Genomic DNA, 27875 nt, shown 5'->3' on the forward strand with positions numbered 1-27875 from the left:
CACCCAATTAAATGGTGGATTGTATTTAATAGATAGGCTTCCTTGCCAAATGGTCATAACTTTCCTCAAAGGTTGGAAGTTGCTCTAAACTCAGCAGTAAAGGCTATCAAGCTTAGATTTACTTTTCCTGTAACTATTCTTAGCAACATTGGCACAGCTATGACCTTGGCACAGCTATGACAATAATGATAAAAATAAAATTTAATTATTTTAGCTTTAACTATTTGCATTTCCAAGAAGAGGGCCAGAGCTTTTGAAGAAATAAATATTTAAAAATTTCTATCTAGATGTACATATGTACACACATGTGCACGTGTGCACAGTGTATATTTCTTTAAACCATTCTAACCAAGTTTTTGCATATGTATAACCAAACTCACATTTTTTACCCATTTTATCCATTACACATCAGTTTTGCCTGGGGAGGAAAAAACATTTAATTATCAGCCTAAAGTTAACATCTACTAAATTTATAAGAGAATACTTCACCCTTTACATATACATGTAGAAGTAAGTGGTATTTTTATTTGACTATCGTGGAAAATGTAGAGAAATGTATCTTTGATTTTTCTGAATGCCTTTCAAGTTACCTTGTTGCTATGGTGTGAGTGTTTGTGTCCTTCTAAAATTCATGTATTAAAATCCTAAAACCCAAAGTGATAACATTAGGAGAGGTGAGGACTTCAGGAGGTGGTACTTTTGGGAGATGACTGGGTTTAAACCCAGGAGTGGTTTAATACTCTTATAAAAGACCCCAAGAGAGCTCCCTTGCTCATTCCACCATGCAAAGATATAATTAGAAGTCTGCAACCCAAAAGAAGGGCCTCACCTGGCCATGCTGGCACCCTGATCTTGGACTTCCAGCCTCCAGAACTATGAGAAATAAATAGTTGTTGTTTATAAGCTACCCAGTTTATGGTATTTTGTTATAGCAGCCCAAATGAATAAAAATGTATGTAAATGCACATTTGTTCTAAGTCGTCTGAATTCTTAAATAAGATTTTAAGAAGATTGACCAATAAAGCTATTCTTAGAAAATGATTTAGTCTAGCCCTGAAATAAAATGCTATCCTGACCTTCTGGGCTTACTGCATCCATTCTTTCAGGAAACATTTATGGACCATCTTCTATTGTAAAGCATTCTCTGAAGTACTGGGAATCTAGAAATGAAAGATACACTTCTTGGCATTAAAGAACTTACAGTGTGATGGGAAGGGCAGTTGAATGAACAGACTTTGTGAGAGCAGAGAAATACTCTGACATATATACACAGAGCATACATGGGAGGGGGCGGCATTTAATGGAGACTGCAGGGTGAAGAGTGATCAAAGACAGCTTCCAAGAGAAGGCGGACTTTGGGTTGGTGAGCTGAGTTACTGGGGAGCTTCACTACCACAGAGGGAGAGAAAAATCTATCTAAAGCCCACATGCAGTTCAGCACAGCTGGAGAATTAGATGGGGGAAAGGAAGGTGGGTAGAGTGAAGGCCATGATGTTGGAGTGCTGGGTCATAATCAAAGTGGGAAGGATTTATTGAGTGCCTAGCACCATATGTTATGGATATTACCCCTAATCTTTCAACTGAAAGCATTCTTACTCTTTCTATTCTCTCTTCACAACTAAAGAGAGACTTAGGGACTCTAAGTGATTTGACCCAAAGGCCACATGCCTAATGAATGATACACATACACAAAAAGATTCAGACCCAATCTTGTCTCTAAAGCTACGATTCTTTCTATTGATTTGGAGGCTTGGCTTCCCAGGAGTATTGAATAATGCATTTATATCCTGAATGCCTTGAGGATACACTTACCCATACTTCTTTCTCCTGGCAGAAACGAAATAATTTATCTGGACCTGGAGTTTTTGCAGCATTATTTATTAAGTTCTTATCAGGACCTAACATAAGCTTTGATGATTCACATTAAGTTTTCTTCTTTAAGTTACTTTACATATACTTGAATGAGTTTGTTATCCACAATAATAATTTATGTTCAGGTTTAGTGTAAATAATTTGTTGGGTTGACTCTAGAATATCAAAACCAACAAGTAGAAAACCATAGGATAACATAATTGATAGAGAACTGGATTAGGAGTCCAGGTAGGGGCTTAAATCAACCTCACAGTTTAAGCATTCAGTTTGACAAATGAAATGGTTGATTTCATTCTCTTCTAGAAAGATCAAGACTTCAAAAACATAAGATTCAAAACCCAGCTCTACTTTGGAATTTTCTTAGTCTCAGTTTCATTATTTGTCAAATAGAGGTAATTATTTCACAGGAATATTGTAAGGATTGAGCACAGAGCTAAATGTGCTTGGTCTATAGTAGCTACTAGATAAAGGCCATTTTCCTTACCTTTATTCAGATAACACAGTCAAAAGCAAGGCTAACTATTGAAGGTTTTTCCAGCTCATTGTCCTGAGTTAAATGCAACAGGGTTATAATTGTGGGGAAGAAAGCCAGTCTGATTCTATCCCCTTACTATCCCTATGCCTCAGTTGAGATACCCAACTTGGGAACTTTAGGAAGAGATCAAGTTTCTTAAGAGAAGGAAGTATAATGCAAACTCAATGTAAGAATATAAGGCAACTTCTTCCTCAACAAAGAACCTCTACTATAGGTCACTGCCTGATCTTGCTCCCAAGATTTCAGGGAACAGTCTTTCCTGAAGCTTCCTGCTCCCACCCATATTTTATTACTGCTCTACAGTAACACCTCATCACTTTGAGAGAAAAATCTGTCCCCATGAAACTTTCATCTATATGCCCTAATTTTGCTCTCTGAAACAATAAAGAACTCTGATTTCCTCTCCATCTTTTAAATCTTCATCTTTAAACATCTCATCACTCTTTCTTCTGTCCTTATGATGAAAGTGAACAACTTCTTCAGTCATCCCTTATGTAACACTCTTCTCGGACTTTTCTCCCCTTGAGTCATCTCACTACACGTGAGCACAATACTCTAAGCTGGTCAGGAATGTAAAGTTCAACTATTAACAATCTGATGGAATTTATTGTGCTTTTACTAACCATGCCTGGTATTGAAATAGCTTTTCGGTAGTTTCCACTGCACTGCTATACACACCGATGTTGTCGTTACTTGAAAGCTCCCTCTTTTGTTTTTTTTTAATATGAACTGCTACCTGGCTCTGTTTTTATAATTCTATATGTGATTTTTTAAATAACATAGAATACTTTACAATTAGTTTCATCAGGTTAGTTTAAGCTTCTTGAGAAATTTGAAAATTTGTGTTGTGTATCGTTTTATCTCACTTGCCATTGAAACTTTTCTCCTCCACAAAAGTGGCCAACCTGTGTCTCCATCGCCTCCTTGGCTGGGGCATTATGCTGCACAATTGTGTGTGGTGGTCAGCCCTGAGGTGGTCAGCCAAGTGAGCGATTAAAGTCTCCCAACATGCTAATGCAAAACTCTGTGTGGCAAGTACTTTGATTAGCTTGATTTGTTGTGTCTCTGGGCTTCAAAGGGCATTCTGCAGGAGTAAAGAGAACTGTTTCCCAAGAGACTTGTGATCTTTAAAAATACTGAGGCAGCCTTCTCTTGACTTGGCTTTATTAAATTGATATGTTTAACTAAGTGGTAGTGACCATAAGATGAGTTACATTTAACTTCTAACCTGCAGTATTGCCATGGGTTTGAGACAGGGCTAAATAGTTTGGCTCTGAAGTTCACTGTCAAAAAGTATCCAGGATTTCAGGTGTTCATCTCAATTAATGTGGAGCGTATGTAAAATTAGGCTACACATATTATAAGAATTATTTTTTCTCTCGAAATTTCTGGCTTTTAGATTCCCAGACCTGGCAGGAAATCTTTTTGGCTTCTCTGCTTCTGATCCTAGCTGTTTTCACAAAATGCAAACACATGCAAAAACATTGTAATAAACCTCAATGTTCAGTCATGTTCAGTAAGACTTCAAAAGATGTTTGCTTTGAACTTGGTTCTAAAGATGGGCATACCTTCATGAGAATGGAAGATATCTTCTTACTCTCTATGATGTGGTTTGGCCCTTTTCAGGGCCCCAAAGTAAGCTTTGTTCTGTAAGGCACATTAAATTTACTTTTTAGGCTAAGAATTAACATAGAAATTTCTTCTTATAGAACATCTTGGAGCTCTACTCCCCAAAGGGGCAAGGGTTTTAGACCACAAAGGAAAAACAGTACTGCATCAAAGAGACTTGGAGCATCATCATGAGCTCCACATTCTGTGCCCTGTCTTAGATTTAATCAAGCATTTAAATTGTGGTTTGCGGCATTGTTGGGTGTTGGGTGATCCACATAAACTCTGGTATCACTTCGTAGTTTATAGAAATGTGAGACTAGGCTGAAGAGGTGTGGTACACCCTGTAGTTAGCAGAATCTGATTGCAAAGATACGTTCTGTAAACAGGTCCTTCCACATCCTTTTTCACTTTGTTTCCATTTTAAGTTTTATCCACCTTCCTGATAATCACAGTGCAAAGCACTCTGCCTCTCCTAGAGAGAACTGTGCCTTTGATCTTTACGCAGATAGACCATTTGAGCTGGTAAGACTGAAGGTCTCTTTTTGGTAGGTACTTTCATTGGATCTCACTCATTGTTATTTTTATATTCTATCTTTGGGTTATTTTTGTTCATCTATGTTTTAAGGCCATTTTCCAATTCAGAAAAATAGTCAATTTTTAAAATATCTTTCTCTAGTTCCTATTTGAACTATATTTTCTGTGGATCCTACATAGATCTAAAACATGACCTGTCTCCCTACCTCTTGGTACTAGAATCTCCGTGATTCTGTTATTTCTGAAATATTCAGAGATAAAGTCTGTGTCTTCCTAGATTTCTAACCACACCTTCTAACTATCTTTTGATTGTTTGTCACCTTAAGTTAAAAAATTGTGCCTTTTATAATAATCCTCGTTCATTCAATAAATATTTTGGATTGACTCTTAGATGCCAAGCCCTGCATTAAGTGCTGTAGCTAGTAAGGGACAGAAATGTCTACTGGCAGAGAGCTTCATTGGTATTCTTAGTCCAGCCCCAGGCTGTGCCCCTCTGCATGGGATGAAGAATGCCTCAGTCAAGGGGATATACCTACCTGGAGCCTGACCATGTACGAGGTACAGCATCTTAAAATCTCCTTCCCAAATGATTTGAAGCCTGCTTCCTGAACTTTCATGGCCTTCTTCTTTTGTCCATCCCTTCCCAAGAGCTCAGTTCCAGACCTGAGGTGTGGGCAAGCAATCGCCCTTTGGGAGGATGAAATGAGCCTCAAGATGTAGGCAGGGATATCCACACATATGCTCACAAAACCCCTTGGGGTACAACATGGGTGGGGCAAAAAGAGAGGCAAGAGTATGGCTCTGGGGTCAGCACTGCCTTCCTCCTCTCCCTTTCTGCCAAATTACGGTGCAGAACTTGAAAGAATATTAGAATTCTGAATTTGAAGCTGACCTGCCAGGTCTGTTTGAAAGTCAGAGTTTATTTTATATAATAGCTTGTTGACAATGTGGACCTCTGACCGCTCACCTCAGGTCCTGCAAATGTTAAAGATGTGTCCAGGGAGGTATGCCTGGGTGGCTCAGTTGGTTAAGCATCTGACTCTTGATCATGATCTCACGGTTTGTGGGATCGAGCCCCATATCGGGCTCCTATTGACAATGTCTGTTTGAGATTCTCTCTCTCTCCCCCTTTCTTTCTGCCCCCCCCCCAAATAAATAAATAAACTTAAAAAGAGTAAGAGGTGTTTAGGGAGCTGACAATGTAGTGGAGACTATGTCAGGCCAAAGCAACTGGTGTAGCAAATTCTCTAATTGTATAGAGAGTCATGGGAACACATGAGGAGGGCAACACAAATGTTGGGAAGTCCTCTTGGAACAAGGGGGCACTGAACTTAGACTTAAGAGTAGAATCTTACTAGGTGAAATCAGGAAGAGGGCATGGAATGCACAAAGGAATGGCCTGAGGAGGGAAGGAGGGACAGACAGAGGGACAGGGAGACAAAGAGACAGAGACACTGACTGTAGGAGGAACTGGAGGTTACTCAGTATGACTTGAGTGTTGGGGAGGGTCTTGAATTGAAGAAGGAGAGATGGTCAGGAATAAAGTCCTGTTAAGGATGCATTCTTACTTCCCTTTCTCAATAATTTCTCTTGACTTGCGTCATTTGCTTCTTTCTAGTTCTTATGTCCAGCCTCTTAAAAGTCCCCTTTCCCTTGCCATCCGTCCACGTTGAATGCACTGCTGAAATCTGATTTGTGTGGGAAGCCATTCAATAACTACCTGTCACTGAAGGTGCAAGATCCTTGTAATGAAAGTGACACCCAAATAAGACTGGATAAATGAAAAAGGAGCATCTAATTTCCCTGCATCAGGTCCCCCTTCCAGCTACATTCTTAAAGAATTAAGCATATCTCTAATTCTCCTACCTTACATAGTGTGAAGCTGGCTTTCTCTGTCTTTCATCCCCTGAAAGCCTCCTAATACTAGTACTAGTACTTATTATCCTGATAAATAATGATGACAGCCAGGCTTTCATACTTGTCTTCTCTGCTTTGCGGACATTGTTTCATGTAATCATTATAATGGCCCATGAGGTGCTCATGGTGTTATCACCATTGACTGAAGGAGAAACCAAGACCCAGGGAAGTCATATAATTTGCCCAACGCACATGTGCATATGTGACAGAACTGGGGTATGAGCCCATAGCTGCTGGACTCTAAAGCCTGTACTCTTGCCTCTCTAGGACATCATGTTTCCCACTTTCTGACAATACATCGAATCAAAGCCAAGTCTTAGTCCAGTGACCAAGTCATATTAAGCAGAAGAAATAACTGTACATAAACACAGGTGGTGAGTTCAGACATAGTAATGGACAATTGTCTTTTCAAAACTTCAGAGTTAGTAATTATGATACTTGGATAAACACCATATTTATCTTCCCAAGTCACTTTTCTTATTTATTTGGAGGTCACCTCTTCTTCTTGGAAAATTGATTATGCTTCAAAATATTTCCCTCAGCCAAGTCCGAACTCTCCTAGTGGCACTGTTTATGATATCAGCTGCCAAGTTTGTGACAGGCTAGATAATGCTACTTCATACATTTTGTTTATTTCGCTTGAAACTTAATTCTACAGCTAGCATTCTTTTTGGACCACTTAAGGAACCAATTAAACAAAAGATCAAGGGCACCTGTGTGGCTCAGACGGTTAAGCATCTGACTTCAGCTCAGGTTATGATCTCACGGTTCATGAGTTCGAGTCCCGCATCAGGCCCTGTGCTGACAGCTCAGAGCCTGAAGCCTGCTTAGGATTCTGTGTCTCCCTTGCTCTTTGCTCCTCCGCCCATGCTCTGTCTCTCTATCTCTCAAAAAAAAATGAAAAACATTAAAAAATTTTTAAAAATAAATAAAAGATCAACCCCCTTTAAGTAAATATTTTTTTTAAGTAAATATTTTAAAGCTTAAAAATACACTTTTAATGCAGGACTTCTGCCCTGGACTGCCTATATTTATTTACATTTACAAGTCAATGAAAAACAATTTTTCTTATTAAGTTTAAACTAGTCTATAGCCCTTTAATGTCTATTAAATAATGCAAGGGTGTCTGAAATGTGAAACTGGTCTTTTTTGTTGTTGAAGTTAAAAATCAGAGATATATGTTAAAAGAAGCACTAAATTATTTGTGTCCATGATCTGTTAGAGAAATATGTTTCATTCAATGTAGAGACATGTCTAGTATTGTTACTTATCTAAAAAATCAATCATTTTTTTAAATTAAGGAAACATGGGCTGAGAACAGAAGAGACATAAAAGTCTTGGTATTTCATGACCATTGGGTATCAGCTTTCCTGCATGCTCCCATCTGAGTCACAGTTCAGGAAGTTGGTCACCTTAGCCATTTAGCCATTTTGCAAAGACACGAGTTAATTTAATTTTAAAAGAATACATTGTATGTTTGGTTTAAATTATGAGACTGACATTCATATTTCACTGACCTTAGAGAATTTATACAAGTACTTTACAGATTCCAAAGTGACATCTATTGATTTTTTTAAAAGCTTAATGGAAGAAAATGTAAAGGTTTAATTATTTCAAATGGTAAAAATCAAAATTGCCAACTGATTTTTATGAGGTCAGTGCTATAATTAGATTAGTTTAAGATCGAATCAGAACAATAAGAGTGTTCTTTAACTACTTTTCTAGATATATAACCAATAATTACTTTGTTACATACACCAAAAGATTTGGATCAATGAGAGATTAGATATGTGACCATGGAGATGTAGCCAATAGTAAATAGAGCCTTGTAATACTTCACACTCATTTTTAAGAGCTGCCTTTGTACCTTACAATTATGCCTGTAACTATATAGTTTAATATTAGAAATGGCTATTTGTTTACTTTGAAATATATTTTTTTGTTACAAAATAGAATACAAATACAGAAAATCACCCAAATCAGGGGTGCCTGGGTGGCTCAGTAAGCTAAGCACCTGGGTCTTTTGATTTCAGCTCAGGTCATGATCTCCTGGTTTGTGAGATCGAGCCCCCCAATCGGGCATCACAATGACAGCATGAATCCTGCTTGGGATTCTTTCTCTGCTCCTCCCCTGCTTGTGCATGCACACACACTCTGTCTCTCTTTGAAAATAAATATAAAAATAAACATTAAAAAAAAAAAAAAGAAAATCACCCAAGTCAAATATATGGCTTAATGACTTATTTATGGTGACAACACTACCCAGGTCAAGAAATAGAATTTTGCTAGATAACCGAGAAGTCCCTCCAGTGTGCCCTGTCCCAGTCACAACCTCTGCCCCTCCCCACAAGTAACAGCTCTTCTAACTTATAATCATCCTTCCATTTTGAAAGTAGAGTTATCGTTCAAATATGCCTCTGTCGACATGTTGTCAACTTTGCCAACTTTTAAAAAATCAGTCTCTTTTAATCTACAGGTTCCTCTGCCATTTCTTGCATTTTCTTACAGTTTATCTGTTGAAGAACCCTGCCATTTGATGTGTAGTTTTCTGCATTCTGAATTTTGTTAACTTCATATTCCTGGTATAATTCAACATATTCTTCAGTCTTCTTCAGTCCTTCAGTCCTTCAGTTCCTGCAAATTATCCAGAAACTGGGTAAAGCTCCTCTTTGGCAAAACTAGAGGGGACATGTAATATTTGGTTGTTTCTCATGTTACCATCTTAGCAGCCATTGAGGCTTAATGCCAAACTCTGTTGATTCATTGATAGTTGCAAAGTGGTGATATTTTGATTTTATGAATTATTTTGTGTTTGTTTGTTAGAGTACTTTTGTTAAGAGACCCTTTCCTTCACTTACCATTTGATTAGCCAGTAATACAGTTCCCATAAGAAAGGCAGGATGCCTGCTTGATTTCTCTTCCTTCTTTACTAGTTTTCAAGATAATGAATACTTTCCCTACTATCTTCAGAAGAGAACCAATTCTTTCTTTAAACTTATTTGATATGTTTCAACCTATGGAAGTTATTTTCACTGCTAGATCTCACATTGTCCCATCTTTGGGCTGTGAGAGCTTCAATTTTATTTTTGAGTCACTTTGTTATGCCCCTGGTAGTCTCTGGTAGCTTCCTTGCTATTGGGTAGCACAAGATATTCCAAACTTGTGTTTTACACAGCCTGCCCCAAATATGGAATAGGCCAGTGTTTTTTTAAAAGGCCCTAGTTCCTTTTAGTGAGAAATGGTATTTCAAGACCACAGTCTGGACACTAGAGATAATCATTGCTACTGGGTTGGTCATTTTTTCTAGCCCCTTTGAGTGGACAGTTCATACTGACACATTCAATTCAGATTAGAAAATACCAAGACTCATTTTCAAATTTTTTTTTTAATGTCAGATAGAGAGAGAGAGTGAGAGCAGGGGAGAGGGGCAAAGGGAGAGAGAGAGAATCCTAAGCAGGCTCCACACTCAGCATGGTCTGGGTCCCATGGCCCTGGGATTACAACCTGAGCCAAAATCAAGAATCAGTCACTCAACCAACTGAGCCACCCAGGTGCCCGTATTGAATACCAAGTCTTTAGTTTAATTTTTTATGGTTATATCTTTGTCTGCTTTTTCCTATACCCACAATTTTGATCTTCATTGAGAAAAGCAATATTAGAATTAAAATATTCCATAATCACTTATTAGTTTTAAAACATTATACGCAGAGTCTCAAGATAAAAATGCCAATGCATCTACCAATATAAATACTGAAAACTAAAAAAAAAAATTGCATTTGCTTTCTCTATTCTCTCCCAATTTTTTAATAGTTGCACAAAATCCACATTGTCAGAGTATGTACCCTATGTATATACTCCCCTTTCAAACTGCCGTGTGGCCTCAGGACAGGTGACTCTGTAGTCAATACCCACCATCTGTTCTTACATGTAAGCACTTTGGGTTTTTGAAGGTCATTCTCCACTAGTTAACTGGGCTCACGTTTTCTTTCTTTCAGTATCTTAAATATATTAATTCATTTTCTACTGGCATAAATTGCTGCTGTTAAAATCTAATGATAATCTAAGTATTTTCCCCTTATAAGTCATGTGAGCTGTTTTTCTAAATGCCCAAAGTATTTTTTTTTCTTTTTCTTTAAAATACAATAAATTTGCTAGAATTGGTCTTGTGGTCGTCAGTCTTTCTGGCTAATTATTGTCAGGCATACAGTGCAATATGGAATGTATTATTATTATTTCAGGGAGGTTTCCTGGAATTATAATTTTTTGTATCTATTCTCTTCCCTTGCTTTTGTTTTCTTCTTTACAGTCTTCTATTATCCATATACTGTTGACCTTTGCACAACATAGGTTTGAACTGTGTAGGGCCAGTTATATAGGGCTTTTTTTTTTCCCATAAGCACAGTACAGTACTGTAAATGTTTTTCTCTTCCTTTCCACTTTCTTTTTTTTTTTTTTCAACGTTTATTTATTTTTGGGACAGAGAGAGACAGAGCATGAACGGGGGAGGGGCAGAGAGAGAGGGAGACACAGAATCGGAAACAGGCTCCAGGCTCTGAGCCATCAGCCCAGAGCCCGACGCGGGGCTCGAACTCACGGACCGCGAGATCGTGACCTGGCTGAAGTCGGACGCTTAACCGACTGCGCCACCCAGGTGCCCCTCTTCCTTTCCACTTTCTTAATAACGTTTTCTTTTCTCTAGCTTACTTTATTGTAAGAATACAGCATATAATACATATCATATGTAAAATGTGTGTTAATTGACTATTTATGTTCCTGGCAAGGGTTCTGGTCAACAGTAGGCTCTTAGTAGTTAAGTTACGGGTGAGTCAAAAGTTATACATGGATTTTCAACTGGCATGAAACTGGGTTATAACCGTTAACCCCTGCAGTGTTCAAGGGTCAACTTTGTTTCCCCTTCTACTTATCTTCAACATATATCACTTTCCCTAAAATACTTAAAAAAATTCCTTTATTAATTTCTTTTTGATTAAAAAAATTTCCCTTGAAAATTGTTTTTGCCTCTTTTTTTTTTTTTTAACCTTCCGGTTCTCTTAAGGTGTTGCCTTTTGTGCTTGCTTCATCTTGTGCCCCTTCTATTTTAGTCTTTACCTCTCAAAGTTTTTAAAAAACTTCTCTTTCTTTAATTCTGTATCTCTTCATATTTTTTAAAAGGCCAATTTTGGGGGCACGTAGGTGGCTCAGCCTGTTAAGCGTCCAACTCTTGGTTACGTCTCAGGTCATGATCTCACAGTTTTGTGAGTTTGAGCCCTGAGTCGGGCTCTGTGCTGACACCATGGGGCCTGCTTGGGGTTCTCTGTCTCCCTCTCTCTGTCTGTCCCTCCCCTGCTCATGCTGTCTTGGTCTCTCTCAAAAATAAATAAACAAAATAAAATTAATTAAAAAAATAAATAATAAATAGAAATAAAAGGCCAATTTGGAACATTTCCATTTTTCATTATTATGAAAATAATTGTTCATAGCAGTAGATTGCCAAGAAATGATTAAAATATACTTACTAATACATATTTTTCATATTTCAAGGTGGAAATTTTATTCAGTAACTACTAACAAATCCTATGATCAGCAACTTCTTCAGTGGGTTTGTTGCACAAGCATTGAATAATAATTCACTGATTTTAAAAATTCAATAATTCACTGATTTTAAAAGTGACTTAAGGGCCAGGCTCCTGCGTGGCTCAGTCGGTTAAGTGTCCAAATTCAGCTCAGGTCATTATCTCACAGTCCCTGAGTTCGAGCCCCATATCGGGCTCTCTGCTGTCAGTACAGAGTCCACTTCAGATCCTCTGTCTCTCTCTTTCTCTTCCCCTCCCTGGCTTGCACTCCCTTTGTCTCTCTCTCTCAAAAATATGTAAACATTAAAAAAATTTTTTTGAATAAATAAAAGTGACTGAGTTCTTTTATCCCACTATTTATAAATTTTGACTTGTATAGGATCCAGAGCTATGTAAAATCTGCAAATTGATTGTTTGTCTGGTTATTCATTCATTCTCTAAACATTTTGCCAGGACTTTTACCAGGACATGGGAGGCAAAAATTAATAAAAATAAATTTTGCCATCCAGCAACTTAGAGTTAAAGAGGAAAGATTGAGCAAGTAACCAGGATTATAGTAGAATGTGACAGGTGTTTTGATAAAGATATCATAGTGTCAAAGGAGCACATAGAAATTTGAGTAGTGGGGCCAGGGTAGGAAGCAGGAAAACCAATAGGTGTGGGATCAGCGGTGATACAGGCATTTACAAAATAATAATATTGCACTTTACAGTGGAAATTTTCCATACTCTTACACATTCACCATCTCATATGAAACACAACCATGTGGTTCTGTTGTCCATACTTTATGTATGAAGAAACTCTGCTTCAGAAGAAAAGTTGACTCTCCAGGATCTTAGGGCTGATAGTTTGCTGTTTTGGCACATTAAACCATTTTAGAGGAATAAATGACTACTACTTTCTGCAATGATCATAGTGAAACTATTAATTATTGATATGGGAAATCAGTCAACACATCAGAAAAGACACACATAAATAGTACAATGAATAGTTCAAGGTCAAATGGAGTTTTCTAAAAATCAATTGACCAATAACATGTGTCTCTATCTATTCTATAAGTCAACGTAATTAAATATCATTAACACTAGCATCCATATAGCCCCACCCTTTCATTCTGTCTCTTCTCCAATATCCACGGATAAAAGTTAGCACTCTCCCAAACAGGAAGCCTCTCATTATTAGCTTTACACTGCCCTCCTTTTTTGTTTTACGTGGGATTAAAGGAAAAAAAACATTTTTTTTTTGCAACAGCAAAAGTTACTTTTCAGAAAATAAGAAGGAACGCTAAAATGCCTTAAGTAATTTGAAATTTAACACTATTAGTGACAATTATTAATCCCATAATTGCTGCTGCCCTTTTTCATTCTTTTAAGGTGAGGCTCTAAGGCAAGGGCATTACCATAAAGGACTTATTTAGCTTAACATGAAAAAATTGGAAGAAACATGTAAATCGTTTTCATTTTAATTTAACCGTCAGTTATGTGCTTAGGGATTGAATGTTATTTGTCCTTTGTGAGGGTACAAATTTGGCTTCTGATCATGCCTTAGATTGCTGGTTCCTAGTACAAACATAAGCTGCTTCAGGGGAACTTGAAGGCAGAGTGAATCATAACATCTTATTTCAAAATGTCACTGTTTTTTAGCTCTTAGAAATGCTAAGGCAGTAAGGATAAATGTGCTATTTTCAGAAAAGAGAGGTGTCTGTACTTCTGCATTATTGCAACATTTATTCCCAAGATCGTGGATAAGTTTTCAGAAAAATTTTAACTTAATATGAAAAGACATTGAGGCCAATTAGAAACAGCACTTGTTAATATGCATGGTCTGCAAACAAGTGTAACCATTTATTGACAACATCGATGATTTGAAAGACTTTTGAGCTTTCCAAAAGTTCTGAGTTACAAACTACTGCACCCAGCTTTTTACTAATTGAAAATAGATCACTGCCTATCCTCTTGGACATCAGTGGTAATTGCTGCCTATAGAGTTTGCTAGAGTTTGGAAAGCTGAACTTCAATTTCTATAACATCTGCCACAAAGTTGGCAATGCTGTATAATAATGCAGTTAGAAAACACAACATATAACCATCATGTCAACAGCTATATTACAGGAAATTATAGTATAGAATTAGGAAATGATGCATGATGTTAATGTCTCTATATCTAAAAATACAGTACACATTTATGTGCATAGTATAATTGGTGCTCTTCATTGAAATATTTGTGGTTTCATATATTTGCTATATTGTGTCTGGGGTCTTGCACAAAATTTTCCTTCTGCTTCGTATGAGCTCTTCTCGTTATTCAGCCCCTTCATCTGGCTAATTAAGTCTTTAAGACTAAGATTAAAAATAATTTCCTCAAGTTTTAATTCCTCTACTTTGTCTTTTCGATCACATGTGTACAGTGGCTCTAACAGCTTCTAGCACATGAGAGTTGTCAATACATGCTTGTTGAATAAATGGAACACTAGGAGCCCTTTCCCCGTATTTTTTTTTACTGTAGCACCGTGGGCTTGCCGATGTCGAGTAACATTTGTTTTATATTCTCATAACTGTTTTCTCAAGGTAAACTTTTTATAGTAGGATTTTTTCTTACTACAGTAGTTCTTTTATGTTAGGGACTGTTCACCTCTTTGTCCCCACACCTAGCACAGTATGTGGCATGCGATAAGGGCTTAATAAATACTTGTGGAATAAATAATGGGTGAAGTTTTATTAGTCCCTTAGGTGCAGATATGCCTTGGCCATTCCTATCAAGCTCGCATTCTTCTATGCGTTCTTCTTAAGAGGGTGCTGTCTATGTTAGGATTATTGTTTAATTTCAGTTGGAAGGTGGGAAGAAAGAGCATTCTGGTGGAAGTAGGGGTCTCATGAAACTTTCTTTGGAAGAAATTCATACCAGAGGCCTTAGACGTAAAAGATTTGTGAATAAGTATATTCTATGGAAAAATACAAGTCTATATGCATTTTACATAAGGATTTGTAAGAGATGAATAGCAAATACTGATTTAAATAAGACAAGCATGGAGTGCCTGGGTGGCTCAGTCGGATGACTGTCTGACTCTTGATTTTGGGTCAGGTCATGGTCTCACATTTTGTGAGTTCAAGCCCCACATCGGGCTCTGTGCTGACAGCTCCTCCTCCCCACCCCCCCCCACCCCCAACCGTTTGCATGCACGCTCTCTCTCTCTCTCTCAAAATAAATAAACACTTAAATAAGAGAAGCCTGGTATAGTGAGAGATGGTATTGAATTCAGGAGAGTGTGGGCCTAGTCCTAGCTCTGTCTCTAGTATATTCCCTCTCACTGAGAATATTTCCTTAGCTGGAAAACAACTAAAGGAGCAACAAGAGCCTTCATCTCTAATAGTCATAATCCCATGCCAAATGGTAAACTGTAATCATGTCAGTCTTTATTTTCTCTTTCTCTGAGTTTATAACATATTTTATAATTCACATTTAAAACATTTTTCATCTCAAGTGTGGTTATATTAAGATTCATGATAGGGGCGCCTGGGTGGCGCAGTCGGTTAAGCGTCCGACTTCAACCAGGTCACGATCTTGCGGTCCGTGAGTTCGAGCCCCGCGTCGGGCTCTGGGCTGATGGCTCAGAGCCTGGAGCCTGTTTCCGATTCTGTGTCTCCTTCTCTCTCTGCCCTTCCCCCGTTCATGCTCTGTCTCTCTCTGTCCCAAAAATAAATAAACGTTGAAAAAAAAAATTAAAAAAAAAAAAAGATTCATGATAAGTGAAACTACATTTCAGGAAATACATTTTCTTTCTTCCCTTCCCTTCCCTTCCCTTCCCTTCTCTTCTCTTTTCTTCTCTTTTCTTTTCTTTTCTTTTCTTTTCTTTTCTTTTCTTTTCTTTCCGTCTGGCATAGTTTCCACGTATTCTGCTCTTTCCCTCCTCCACACCCCGCTGTGTGCCTTGTATCCCTTTTCTTCTCTTTCAAGCGATTTTGCATTTGGGTAATTTTTATTTACTTCCGGGTGATTATCAAAATATTATATTGTTAGAGAGACTTGATATTTAAAATGCCAGTTCTTTTAAATTTAGAAAAGGATGACGGAAATTGACAGCTTTCTGCTTTTAAAAGGGATTTTATTTCATTAGCGCCCCCAGCGGGGGGAAGGAGGAAAGGTCAGCATTTCAACAGTCCCAGGTTAGAAATGGGGAACCCGAGACTGACATATTGAATCAAGCCTCTTGATTGGTGCCATCTATTCTGACCCTAAGATCAGAGATCCTGACATTTTGTTCTTTGTTTTGTGCATTCGGCCCTATGCCAAATTTGTAATGCTCTATGCAGTGTTTGTTTCCTCTGTATTTTCCTCCGGTGGTCTTTTTACTTCATGCTCCTCATTCATCAGTGCCACCAATGTCAGTGATTTATGAACGGTAGCTACAGCCAAACTCCAGTCTGTGTGGCCTTTGAAACGAATGATGTTGTGTGGGTTTCTCCTCTTCTATGGTATAGGTATTGAAAAGGACCTGACACTGTGGGAAGAAGCAAGCCTGTTCAAGAAAGCCCTGTAGCCTACACAGTGCTTTGGTTACATCTGACCATCAAGAAAACCCTCAGTCATTAGCAGGTCTTAGCATAAGACTGCAAGTGTCCAGATGAATTGGGAAAACCATTGCAGTCTAGCTCCAAGGAAACAAATAGCCTCTTCAGCGAGTGCCCGGGGGCGGCCCTGGAGCGCCTCACTGTTAGCCCTCAGATGTTCAGAGGCCGGCCAGGCAGGTCTCCAACGCTGGCCCCTCCAGAAAGCAGATCTTTACCAACTGCAGTTTGCCTCGCTATCTTCTTACCCCGGGCAACCCAGGTGACGGGGAAGGGATTACTAGTACACAAAGGACTAGTTCTGTCACAAGGAAGAGCCAAATTGGAAGATCCCGCTGTATTCCCTCTCCACGAATTATCCAAATAAAGGGAGATAGTATAGCAAATCCAACTAGAAAAAGCAGCTTATCTGAAGAAAATTTCCAGCCTCCTCCATATGCTTTGAGTTAAATTCCTCACAGTTTGGGGGTTTTATATGGATTTGATTTTTCCTAATAGTTTATATTTTAGCTTAAGTAAATATAACTGTCCTATCTCTTTGGCTGTCATATCCGTTGAAAATCCCACAAGCTTGGAAGCATTTGGAAACAGTTAAACTACAGCATACTAATTTTTCACTAGTGGAAACCATGATTTGGGGGGGAAAATATTATACATCTGTGATTTCTAAGCGCTTAAGGAAACCAATACTTTATTTCTAGCTTAACTTTTGTTTTGAAATGAGCATTTTTTTTAACTCGCTCTAGCTTAATTTTTGTTTTGAAATGAGCATTCTTTTTTTTTTTTTTTAACTCGGTCAAAGTGCTTTGGAGTATACATCACAAGTTTTAAAAAATAAGGTACATTTAATGTTTTATGTTTTAAACTTTTCATTTCAGTGAGGGAAAGGAATGTCAGAGTTGAATCTGGTCCCAGCAGGGCTTTGCCCATACCTAGCCACTTGAACTTAAGCATTTCCTTGAGCCCCTCAGGCTTTAGTTTCTTTATTCATCAGATTCGCGGAGGATGTCTTGCCCTCCGGTTGTAGTGGAAAACCAATTAAATGAGATAATATATGGAGAATCTTTGAAGTGTTAAAAAGAATGTCCTCCAAAAGTTAGGAACAAATGTAGGCTTTATTCACACGTATTTAGTTATCCTTTAAACACACATGTTCTCCTAGAATTTATCATTTCATGATGTCTCAGGATTTATTTCCAAATGTCTCTGGCCATGTAGTATAAAAAATATAACTTATCCAAACTAATGAGTTGTTTGACAATTTTGACCACCAATGTTTAGATGGATTTGGGATGTATGTTTAATTTGATGTTAAATTTCTATGATTTAAATCTCAGTGATTACGAGTGCCTGATAAAGGTCTCGTGAAAAGCACAAATAATGGAAAATTTACTAATAATGTACAAGCAAGGTGAGAAAGAAAGGCTGCATATAAACACTGGGAAAAGACAGGTTAATGAGCTATACTCTCTCCATAAAATATTTTGAAGTCCATGTGTTAGATCTTCATACAGATTTATAGAATACAGAATTGGTGACCTTTTTCTTAAACTAACATATTTATAAAATTAATAACAAAATTTTACGGATCTCATTTAGCATTCTGTCCTAAGTTTTAGTTAGCTATTCCAGGTGGTTATTCATTTATGTGACTTAAAATCCACTTAAAAGAAATATTGTTGCCTTGAAAAAATGATCTCCTTCCAAGGAGAAAGTCACCAGACTGACAACCCCAATCAGCATGGTGGGAGCATAGTAAGGATTTGGTGTTATTCCCAGGTTTCAATATTCTTCATGATTCATCTTCTATCGTTCTTTCTTTCTCCTTCCCCTGACTTTTTCAACTTCTATTCCTCTTTGCCTCTAGGGAGAAGCCTCCAGTGGAGGACAGTCACTGAAAAACTACCTGGAAGAAGTGAGTTTTAAGTTAGCCTTGTAACATAGTCTGAAATCAGTCTATCATATAGGACGAATTTCGCTTGGGTTTTCTCGATCTGCTCTACAGTTTCCACTCTGGGGTATACCCAGTCACACTGGTCATGCCCAACAAAACAGGATGATAAATAATATTTCATCAAAATGTTGTTTTTTTCCTTGTTGATAGAGGGATACCTTATAATAATTTAGTCATCCTGAAAATGATGTGTACAACTGCACAGGCCTAGGGCTATCATATATTTTCACTCACAAACATTTGTTGATATCCTAAAAAATGAGAAACACGTGCACAAAATAATAAGACATGATCATTGCTCTTATGAAAAGAATAATCTGTACCAAATTGGTGTTCATTCCTGTGATAAATGTTCATCAAGGACATTACTTGTACAAGCCATTAAGCAAAGTGCTGTCTTGACAGATAAGATATATGGTAGATTTTTGTTGGAAAACCATTTAGATGTCTGGATTTAGTTTGGAGATATCCAAGCATGCTCTGTGTCACAGGACATGTCTTTGGACTGTCTACAAATGGTATTTGGGAACTTGCTGATAAACCCGTGGATAGAATCCACAAGACTTGATCTGAAGCCAAACCACAGTGGTCACTAAATTAGATATCTGAATCTGTTGTAGGTGAAGGGGACTGGGAAATAATCTGGTGATGATGTCAAAGAAGTACCAAATATTTGGTTTGAATATTGCTCCTCAGAAAGATAGAATATCTTTATCTCTAAATATTTTATTCTTGCGCGCATGCATCCATTTAAGATCCAGTTTGAGTGGCCTACTGAATGTGCCACTCAAAACTTCCTCAGAACAGTGTACCCATACTTAAACTCACACTTGCTTCCAAATACCACTCGGAGAGGAAAATGAGAGTATATAGCACCCCTTTAAGTCCCTAACATCTCTGGTTTACAAGCTTGGAGCTGATTGAAGTTTTGCCAAAGGCACCTGGAGAAGAGATAACGAAAGGAGAAGACCAGGTTGGTTGTCTGGGTTCAGGTTAGAAAAATCAAAATATATGCTGCAAAAAATCGGAGAGTTAGAGTACCAACTTTAAATTTCAGTTTAATGAATTTGATGCAGAGATTGACTAGAATACATTAAAACCATTAATATTGCCGAAGAGAGGCAGACACTGTTTTCGGTGTGTACCCAAGTAGAATTTCTCTTTAGGATTCTGTGGTTGCTAAAGCTCTTGGCTCAGCATTCCCTACTTGGTGGTGGCCTACTTGGTGGGCCTGGGATGGTGGGCCACCTCTACAAGAGGGGTGCCTGATACCCTTTGTAATGTGTCCTGCACCAGTCTAGCGCTGTTGGAGGAAGAAGAAAATTGAGGTGCCAGTACAGGAAATGGGCCTCATACAAGATGATGGAACTTTAATTTGTGCAGTTCTCATCCGAGAAAAAGATCCTTATGTGCAATCTAAGCATACATGTTCTACACGATTATAAATGCTTAATGTGATAACAGGGTTGAGGATTTGTGCCATTTTGTTGGAGGTTCTGGCAGGGCATTGCTTCTCGGTGTGGTCCTCTGACTAGCAACACAGACAACACCTGGGGGCTTGTAAGATATGCAAAATCACACCAGATCCAAAGAATCAAAATATGTATTCTAACAAGATCCTCATGTGATTTGAAGCACCCTAGAGTTTGAGAAACACTGCCCTAAAGTGTTCTTTCCATGTTATTTCTAGAGAGTAACTACATACATCATGCAAACCCTTCAATTTTGTATAATACGGGTAAAGAGGAAAATTTTATTAATACATTTATGAGTTTTGTTTATTCATTTACTCTCAAGAACAATATTTTTGGTTGACTAGGGCTATAAAATCTCCCCAGCTTATGAGATTCATTACCGATTCTCAGTTTGAATTTATAAGTATGTGTATGCCCATAAGCATTTTTTAGGAGCTCAGTATCACATAGCTTTTTTGTGTTTTGTTTTTGTTTTGTTTTTTTGTTTGTTTTTATTTTTAGAGAGGGAGAGAGAGAGGGAGAGAGAAAGAGTGCAAGCAGAGGAGAGGGACAGAGGAAGAGAGAGAGAATCCCAAGCAGGCTACATGCTCAGCGCAGAATCCAATGTGGGGTTCAATCCTAAGACCCTGGGATCATCACCTGAGCTGAAATCAAGAGTTGGACATTCAACCAACTTGTCACCAGGTGCTCTGACATAGTGGTTTCATCTAATATTGTTTTATATTTAGATTTAAGCTCTTTTTTAAACCAACATGTGATCATTCTTTACAATAAAACTCTAAGTGTGATCTTTAAAAAAAATTTTTTTTAATCTTTCATTTATTTTTGAGAGAGAGACAGAGTGTGAGCAGGGGAGGAGCAGAGAGAGAGGGAGACACAGAATCTGAAGCAGGCTCTAGGCCCCGAACTGTCAGCACAGAGCGGGGCTGGAACTCACGAACCGTGAGATCGTGACCTGAGCCAAAGTCGGACGCTCAACCAACTGAGCCACCCAGGTGCCCCATCTAAGTATGATCTTAATTAGCGAGCTCTTAACTTATTACTAGTTTGTTTCTTTTTGCAGATATTAATTCATTTGGTCTCTAGGAAATATATACTCAAATTCTTCTCCATGGAGAGTATGTTGAGAATGTGAGCCATAAAATGATAATTTTTTTCTCTCACGTCTACTCTTTTTTCACGTTTGTTCTCTTTCTGCTTCTTAGTAGAGTCACAAACGATAAGGAACAATTTTTATAAATGTTAGAAGCATTGAACTTAAAACTGGGCTAGCAAACATTTGCTTTTATGTAGTATATACACTAAAACTTGAATAAACCACAGTGTTTACATTTTTAAATATATCTAACATTTCTTTTTAAAGTTTGGACAACTTTTTGCAGATCAAAGTCTGCTTTTTTTCAATTTAGTCTTATAATTAGACAAAATTATAACCACATGACACTAAGTCAATATTGTTTAGACCTAAATCGAACTAAAGAGACAATACGGTCTCTTCTACAAGCAAAATTAAAATGGAATTTCCATTCAACATTTTTTGTTGTTTAATATATTATTTTTCCAGAATAGGATTTGTATTTTTGAGCAAATATAAAATGAGATATTTTTAAATAGTCTACTTTTCCTAATCTTCAAAATCATTCTTATGGTCAAAATTTTTAAAGAAATTATGTGTTCTTCACTTGTAAAACACTTGGTAACTCAGGTAGGAATAAGAATTTCAAGTCACAGAAATTTCAGTTTTGAAATAATACTAACAGTTATTCAAAAAATGTATAGAATTTGAAACAACTTATCAAAATCAACTGCTTCCAAAGCTTGATTGTCACACTTTTTACAGAAAAGCTAATGTGTTTAAAACATCACATTCCCCCTATGTGTTCACTCTTATGTGGATCCTGAGAAACTTAACAGAATCCCATGGGGGAGGGGAAGGAAAAAAAAAAAAAAAAGAGGTTAGAGTGGGAGAGAGCCAAAGCATAAGAGACTCTTAAAAACTGAGAACAAACTGAGGGTTGATGGGGGGTGGGAAGGAGGGGAGGGTGGGCGATGGGTATTGAGGAGGGCACCTTTTGGGATGAGCACTGGGTGTTGTATGGAAACCAATTTGGCAATAAATTTCATATATTTAAATAAATAAACAAACAAACAAACAAATAAATAAAAATAAAACATCACATTTCCCATATGAATAATTGGAAAGTAGCATAGTGCACTCCTTACAAATCCCCTAATCATGAGAGATTTATTAATTTAAATGTATATGCTTCAGAAAAGTATTGTCAACCTAAATGGGTGAGAAGCTATAAAGAACTAAAGACTGAAGTTAATGATTTTTTGAAACTTTGTAAAGAGCAATTTAGAACAGCTCCTCACGTCTGCAGGAAGCTAGCTGGTGAAGGCCGGAGGCAACACACACAGGAGTGTGAACTAACTCAAGGTGTCAAATGGCAGATTGGCAATTGCTAAGGGTGTCAGACAGGAAAAAAAGCATGTAGAGCAGGCAGGCCCTTTTCCAAATCTGTGGAGGTTGGTTTTGCCAGCTCTACGATCTGAACCGGAAAGGAGGCCGATTCTATGCAACACAGTATCTTAAAATCACTTCTCATGCCTATTTTGGCCCGTCTTGTTCTCTGAGTTGTACTATTGCGTGATGGTGACTGTCATGAAGTTCCAACTACACTTCTATGGAAAGTGCATGCCATTATCCTGTCATAGATAAGATACAATTTATTTTTTATCATGCACAGGGATTCACTTTTCAAAAACCAGTATTATTGCTTGTGACATAGTTTCATTCACTTAAGAAAGGAGGAAACAATTTTTTTCAAGGAAACCCTATTTTGTCTTTGACATTCATTTAGAACTGATACATTTTGTTAAAGGATAACTTGTTTTTGTTTTTTATTTTTTTAATTTTTTTTCAATATATGAAATTTATTGCCAAATTGGTTTCCATACAACACCCAGTGCTCATCCCAAAAGGTGCCCTCCTCAATACCCATCGCCCACCCTCCCCTCCCTCCCACCCCCCTTCAACCCTCAGTTTGTTCTCAGTTTTTAAGAGTCTCTTATACTTTGGCTCCCTCCCTCTCTAGCCTCTTTTTTTTTTCCTTCCCCCTCCTCCATGGGTTTCTGTCAAGTTTCTCAGGATCCACATAAGAGTGAAAACATATGGTATCTGTCTTTCTCTGTATGGCTTATTTCACTTAGCATCACACTCTCCAGTGCCATCCACGTTGCTACAATGTTTTTTGTTTTTTTTTTTAAAGTCTTAATCCTGGTTTTCATACAGGTATAAAATGAACACATATCAAAGACTTACTCAACTCATTAATTAGTAAGGGGACCAGTAAAGTGTTATAACCAGTTCAAAGGATAGTTAAACCCTTAGATATACAGTCAAATAGGAAATGCTGAAGTTATAAAGAGATGGAAAAACTGGGAAAACTGACCAATATCTGTAGGGTACCAACCAATCACGTTCAAATGGGTACAATGTATGGGCTAGAATCATTTGCAGTACTGGCAATTTCTATAAACAATGTCTATGAAAAGTCCATGAAAGACTCAGAACCTCCACAGAATCAGGAACTAGAAGGACATGCTAGGAAAAAATGATTTATTTTCCATTGTCTGTACTCAGTAATCTCTCCTCCATTTCAAAACCTTACAATTTTATCCCATAATTTCCTTGCAGAGAAATGTCACCAAATGGCATGAATTAGGACATAAAATGGAGCGCGGTCCCAGTGCACAGTGTAGTATAGCAAGTTTGTCACATAAATTTATTTTAGCACCTTGCATCTATTTTGTAATGTTTTCCACAATACACCGTATTTTTCTAACTTCATCATTGCTTTTTTCTGTTTTCTTTTCCCAAATTCTATGAGTTCAAACTTATAGCTTCCTAAACTTATTACTTCCCTCTTTTTAGGTTTTAATTGACCTTTTACAATTCCCAAAAGAAATGGGCTGTAAAAATATAATTTACTAAAAAATCATGGATCTCAGTCTGAGAATACAAGACATTTCATTAACAAATACGAAAAGAAAGGTACTTTCAAACTTTACTGCCATACCTTGGTGATATTGTGCGTTCAGGTCCAGACCACTACAGTAAAGCAAATATTGCAATAAAGCTGGTCAATGAATTTTTTGCTTCCACAGTGCATATAAAAATTTTGTTTACGCTGTATTGTCTATAAAATGTGCAATATGATTATATCTTTTAAAAGTATACACTTTAATTTAAAAACATTTTATTGCTCAAAAATGCTAACCATTACTTGAGCTTTCAGCAAGTCATAGTCACTGATCACAGATCTCCATAACAAATAAAATATTAATGAAAAAGTTTGAAATATTGAGAGAATTAGCAAAATGTGACAGACATAAAGTGAGCAAATGCTGTTGGGGAAACGGCACTGATAGACTTGTTGCACACAGGCTTACCACAAACCTTCCATTTGTGAAAAACACAGTATCTGGGAAGCACAATAAAATGAGGTATGCTTGTATTAATTGACGTATGTAAGTTATAAATGGAGAAATTTGTTTCAATGGAAGTGTAGAATTAATTCTGCGTCAGAGAGAGCAGTCTATTAAATGTACCTGAAGAGGAGGGTAATTTTGTTTCACTTTACATGCAACATGCTTCCGGGATTTTTATTTTATGTGGATCCTATGGTTATAGAAGTAAAAATGAAAGCGATTAATCCTTTTTGGAAGATAGAAGCTGATGTTTTGTGCATTGTTTTCATATTTATCCAAAGGAAGAGGGATATTCAGTTGTCTCAGGATTGGAGTATCCAATGGGGAAAGTTTAAGCAAAAGAGCATTTTTTTTTTCTCTAAACATACTGAACTTCCATGGCCACAGATGACATAAATCACTGATTGATTGCATTTAGAGAATCCAAAAATAGGCTATCCATGTGGAATAATACTACTGCTGAAGTTTATAAAGCACTTCCTCTGTTGGCAGATACAATGATATGCTGACATACGGCTGGCAGCCGGTTTCCATGTGATGCATATCACCATTCCTCAGCACTCCTAGTCCCTGGGTGTTTACATACTTACGGTGAAAGTGTTTTAGAAAAAGGATGAATGGCATTTCTTCTCAAAGCAACCCCAGAACTTGCTCTTGGGTGTATGAAACAGTTTGTACTATGGTTGAGACATAGTTTAATATTCCTCTAGAAAAATTGTTGAACAAGTTGGCACAGAACATATCAGCTCCTGTTTTTAGAAATGTTCAAGATTTCAGCTTCTTGTCCCCCTCAAAAAGTCTGATGGGTTTTAGTTTGAACATACATAGTATTTCCTGTTGACATGGATAAAGCAAACAGGTGCATTAATATTATTAAACCCTATTTTAGGGAAAACCAAAGTAAAACATTTAAATGATCTATTAATAGTAATGTTTGTACTATCTCTACGATTCCAAAAACTTACCATTTTAGAGTTCTTCCCAAACTACATGTTTTACTGAGCTAATGTTCCATTTTTACTTTATATAATTTGCAATAAACAAAGGATAACTGAATGTTTATTATCTTTGCAGGAGTAAAGCCATTAAATCTGGAAACCAATCAGTAGGATTGCTTAATATTCTGAACTATTATGGGAAAAAGTAACACAATTGACTTATTAGCTATGTCTTTTCTTATGAAAGCAGGTTTTAGTATTTGGGACCAAAAGGTAAATAACCAAAATGCTTTTTTAACTAAAAATATTTTTTCATGGTCACTTTAAAATTTTATGTTTTAAATGAGTAAGATTTAGCCATTTTGATTTTACCTTACGAAGCCAAAAGGGTACTTTTCATAGTTCTTTCTTAAACATCAGAGATTGTGTGTTCTATTTTTGGTAATTTGCAGGGATGTGAGTTCCCTCTCTATTACACAAAAATTTCTGAAATTATATTTCTGCTGTCCTGTATACTGTTATGGAGTTTTAAATCCAAGACTTTTTTTTTTTTTTTTTGCATTTATGCTGTTTCTTAAGGTATGGCCCTGCAAAACCAGATCCAATAATTGAGAAAATTGAACAAAAAATAAGTTAAATTCCAAAAATAAACACTAATTTACACCTAAAGTGTATATTTCAGGATTAACTATCTTTATTTTTTTCTTTGCCAGCTTTCCTTACAGTAGTTCATCTAGTGCCTCTCACAATCTGCTGGCTGTCTAAAGAATCTAGACCCAGCAATTTACCACTTGTGAAATAATAGAGGTCATCTTATCTAGTATTTTCATCTACTCCATTCCATCCAAAGAAGAGAAGTGACATGTTCTAAATTGACTATGGTAAAAGACTGTGACTCTCAACCCTGAGGCAAGGACTTTTCAGTGCAAAGCCCATCTCTTATATTATAACAATATAAGTTTTGTTTTTATTTTTTCCAATTTTATTGAGAAGTAATTGACATACATCCTGTTTAAGTTTAAGGCATACCACATGATGGCTTGATTTATATATATTATGAAATGATGACCGCAATAGGTTGAGTTAACATCCAGCATCTCATATAGATGCAATAAAAAGAAAAAAAATATTCTCCTTCTGATGACAACTCTTAGGACCTACTGTCTGGAATTTAAGTTTTAATCTGATTAACAGACTATTTTCAAGTTGTTGGTACTAAAAAAAAAAAAAGGTGCTTTTATTTTAAGATTGAAAATCACTTAAAAATGTTATTTTGCTTATTTTAATTTTTAAATAAACCTTTTTATTTTAGAGCAGTTTTAGGTTCACAGAATTGTTGACAAGGTAGTTCAGAGGGTTCCTATGTACCTCTCACCCAGTTTTAATTGTCATTAATACCTTATATTAATGTATTTGTCACAATTAAAACCAATACTGATACATTATTAGTAACTAAATCCATACTTTACTCAAATACCCTCAGTTTTTGTCAAATGTCTTTTTTCTATTCCAAGATCCCATCTAAGATATCATATTACATTTAGTAGTGGTATCTTTAGGCTTTTCTTGGTTGTGACAATTTCTCAGACTTTCCTTGTGTTTGATGATGGTAAGAGTTTTAAAGAGTACTGGTCATATATTTTGTTGATTGTTTCTCAGTTGAGATTTGTGTGATATTTTTCTCATGGTTACACTGAGATGATGTGTTTGAGAAGGAAAACCATAGAGGTCAAATTCCATTTCATCACCTCCTATCAAGGTTATATACATACTATGAATTATTGCTATTGATATTCACCTTAATCACTTGTCTTTAGATAGTGTTGGTCAGGTTTCTCCACTGTAAAGTTAGTCTTTTGGCCCTCCTTCCCATATTGCGCTCTGGTAGAAAGTCACTACCCATAGCATGCGCTTACAGATTAGGAAGTTATTCTCCACCTCCTTAAGAGCAGAGTATCCATATAGATTATTTGAAATCCTCTTGCATGGCATATTTATCTATTCTTACCTATTAATTTATTTAGTCAAACATTTATTTTTGTCAGAATGGATTCACAGATATTTATTTTATATTGCATAATAACCCAATGCTATCTTATTTATTTTGTGGTATAAGTTGTCCTAGCTTCTGCCATTAATAGATTTTTCACTTGGCTCCTTTATCCCTTTGATATATTCCCATTATTGTGTGTGTGTGTGTGTGTGTGTGTGTGTGCGTGCGTACATGTGTGAACACTTTCTTGCTTTCTGGCACCACAAGATGCTTCAGGCTTATCTTGTATCTTTCCTGCCTCAGTCCTAGAATCAGTCATTTCTTCAAGAATTCTGGTTCTTTCATTAGAGAATGGTATTAGGAACCAAGATATGGGTGGTAGCTGTGTTCTTTGCTATTGGGATGTCATCGCTT

At 36.9% G+C, this 27875-nt stretch overlaps 1 protein-coding gene across 1 annotated transcript in view; it reads left to right on the forward strand.

The window, feature by feature from the left end:
* The window catches only part of CF2H8orf34 (chromosome F2 C8orf34 homolog), a 413397-nt gene that overhangs the window by 356621 nt on the left and 28901 nt on the right, over window positions 1-27875 (forward strand). Inside the window, 1 exon segment of the mRNA XM_043601164.1 lies at window positions 18475-18522. Within this exon segment, the coding sequence (XP_043457099.1) occupies window positions 18475-18522 (48 nt within the window).

This window comes from Prionailurus bengalensis, chromosome F2, assembly GCF_016509475.1.
Source record: "Prionailurus bengalensis isolate Pbe53 chromosome F2, Fcat_Pben_1.1_paternal_pri, whole genome shotgun sequence".
Taxonomy (NCBI): domain Eukaryota; kingdom Metazoa; phylum Chordata; class Mammalia; order Carnivora; family Felidae; genus Prionailurus; species Prionailurus bengalensis.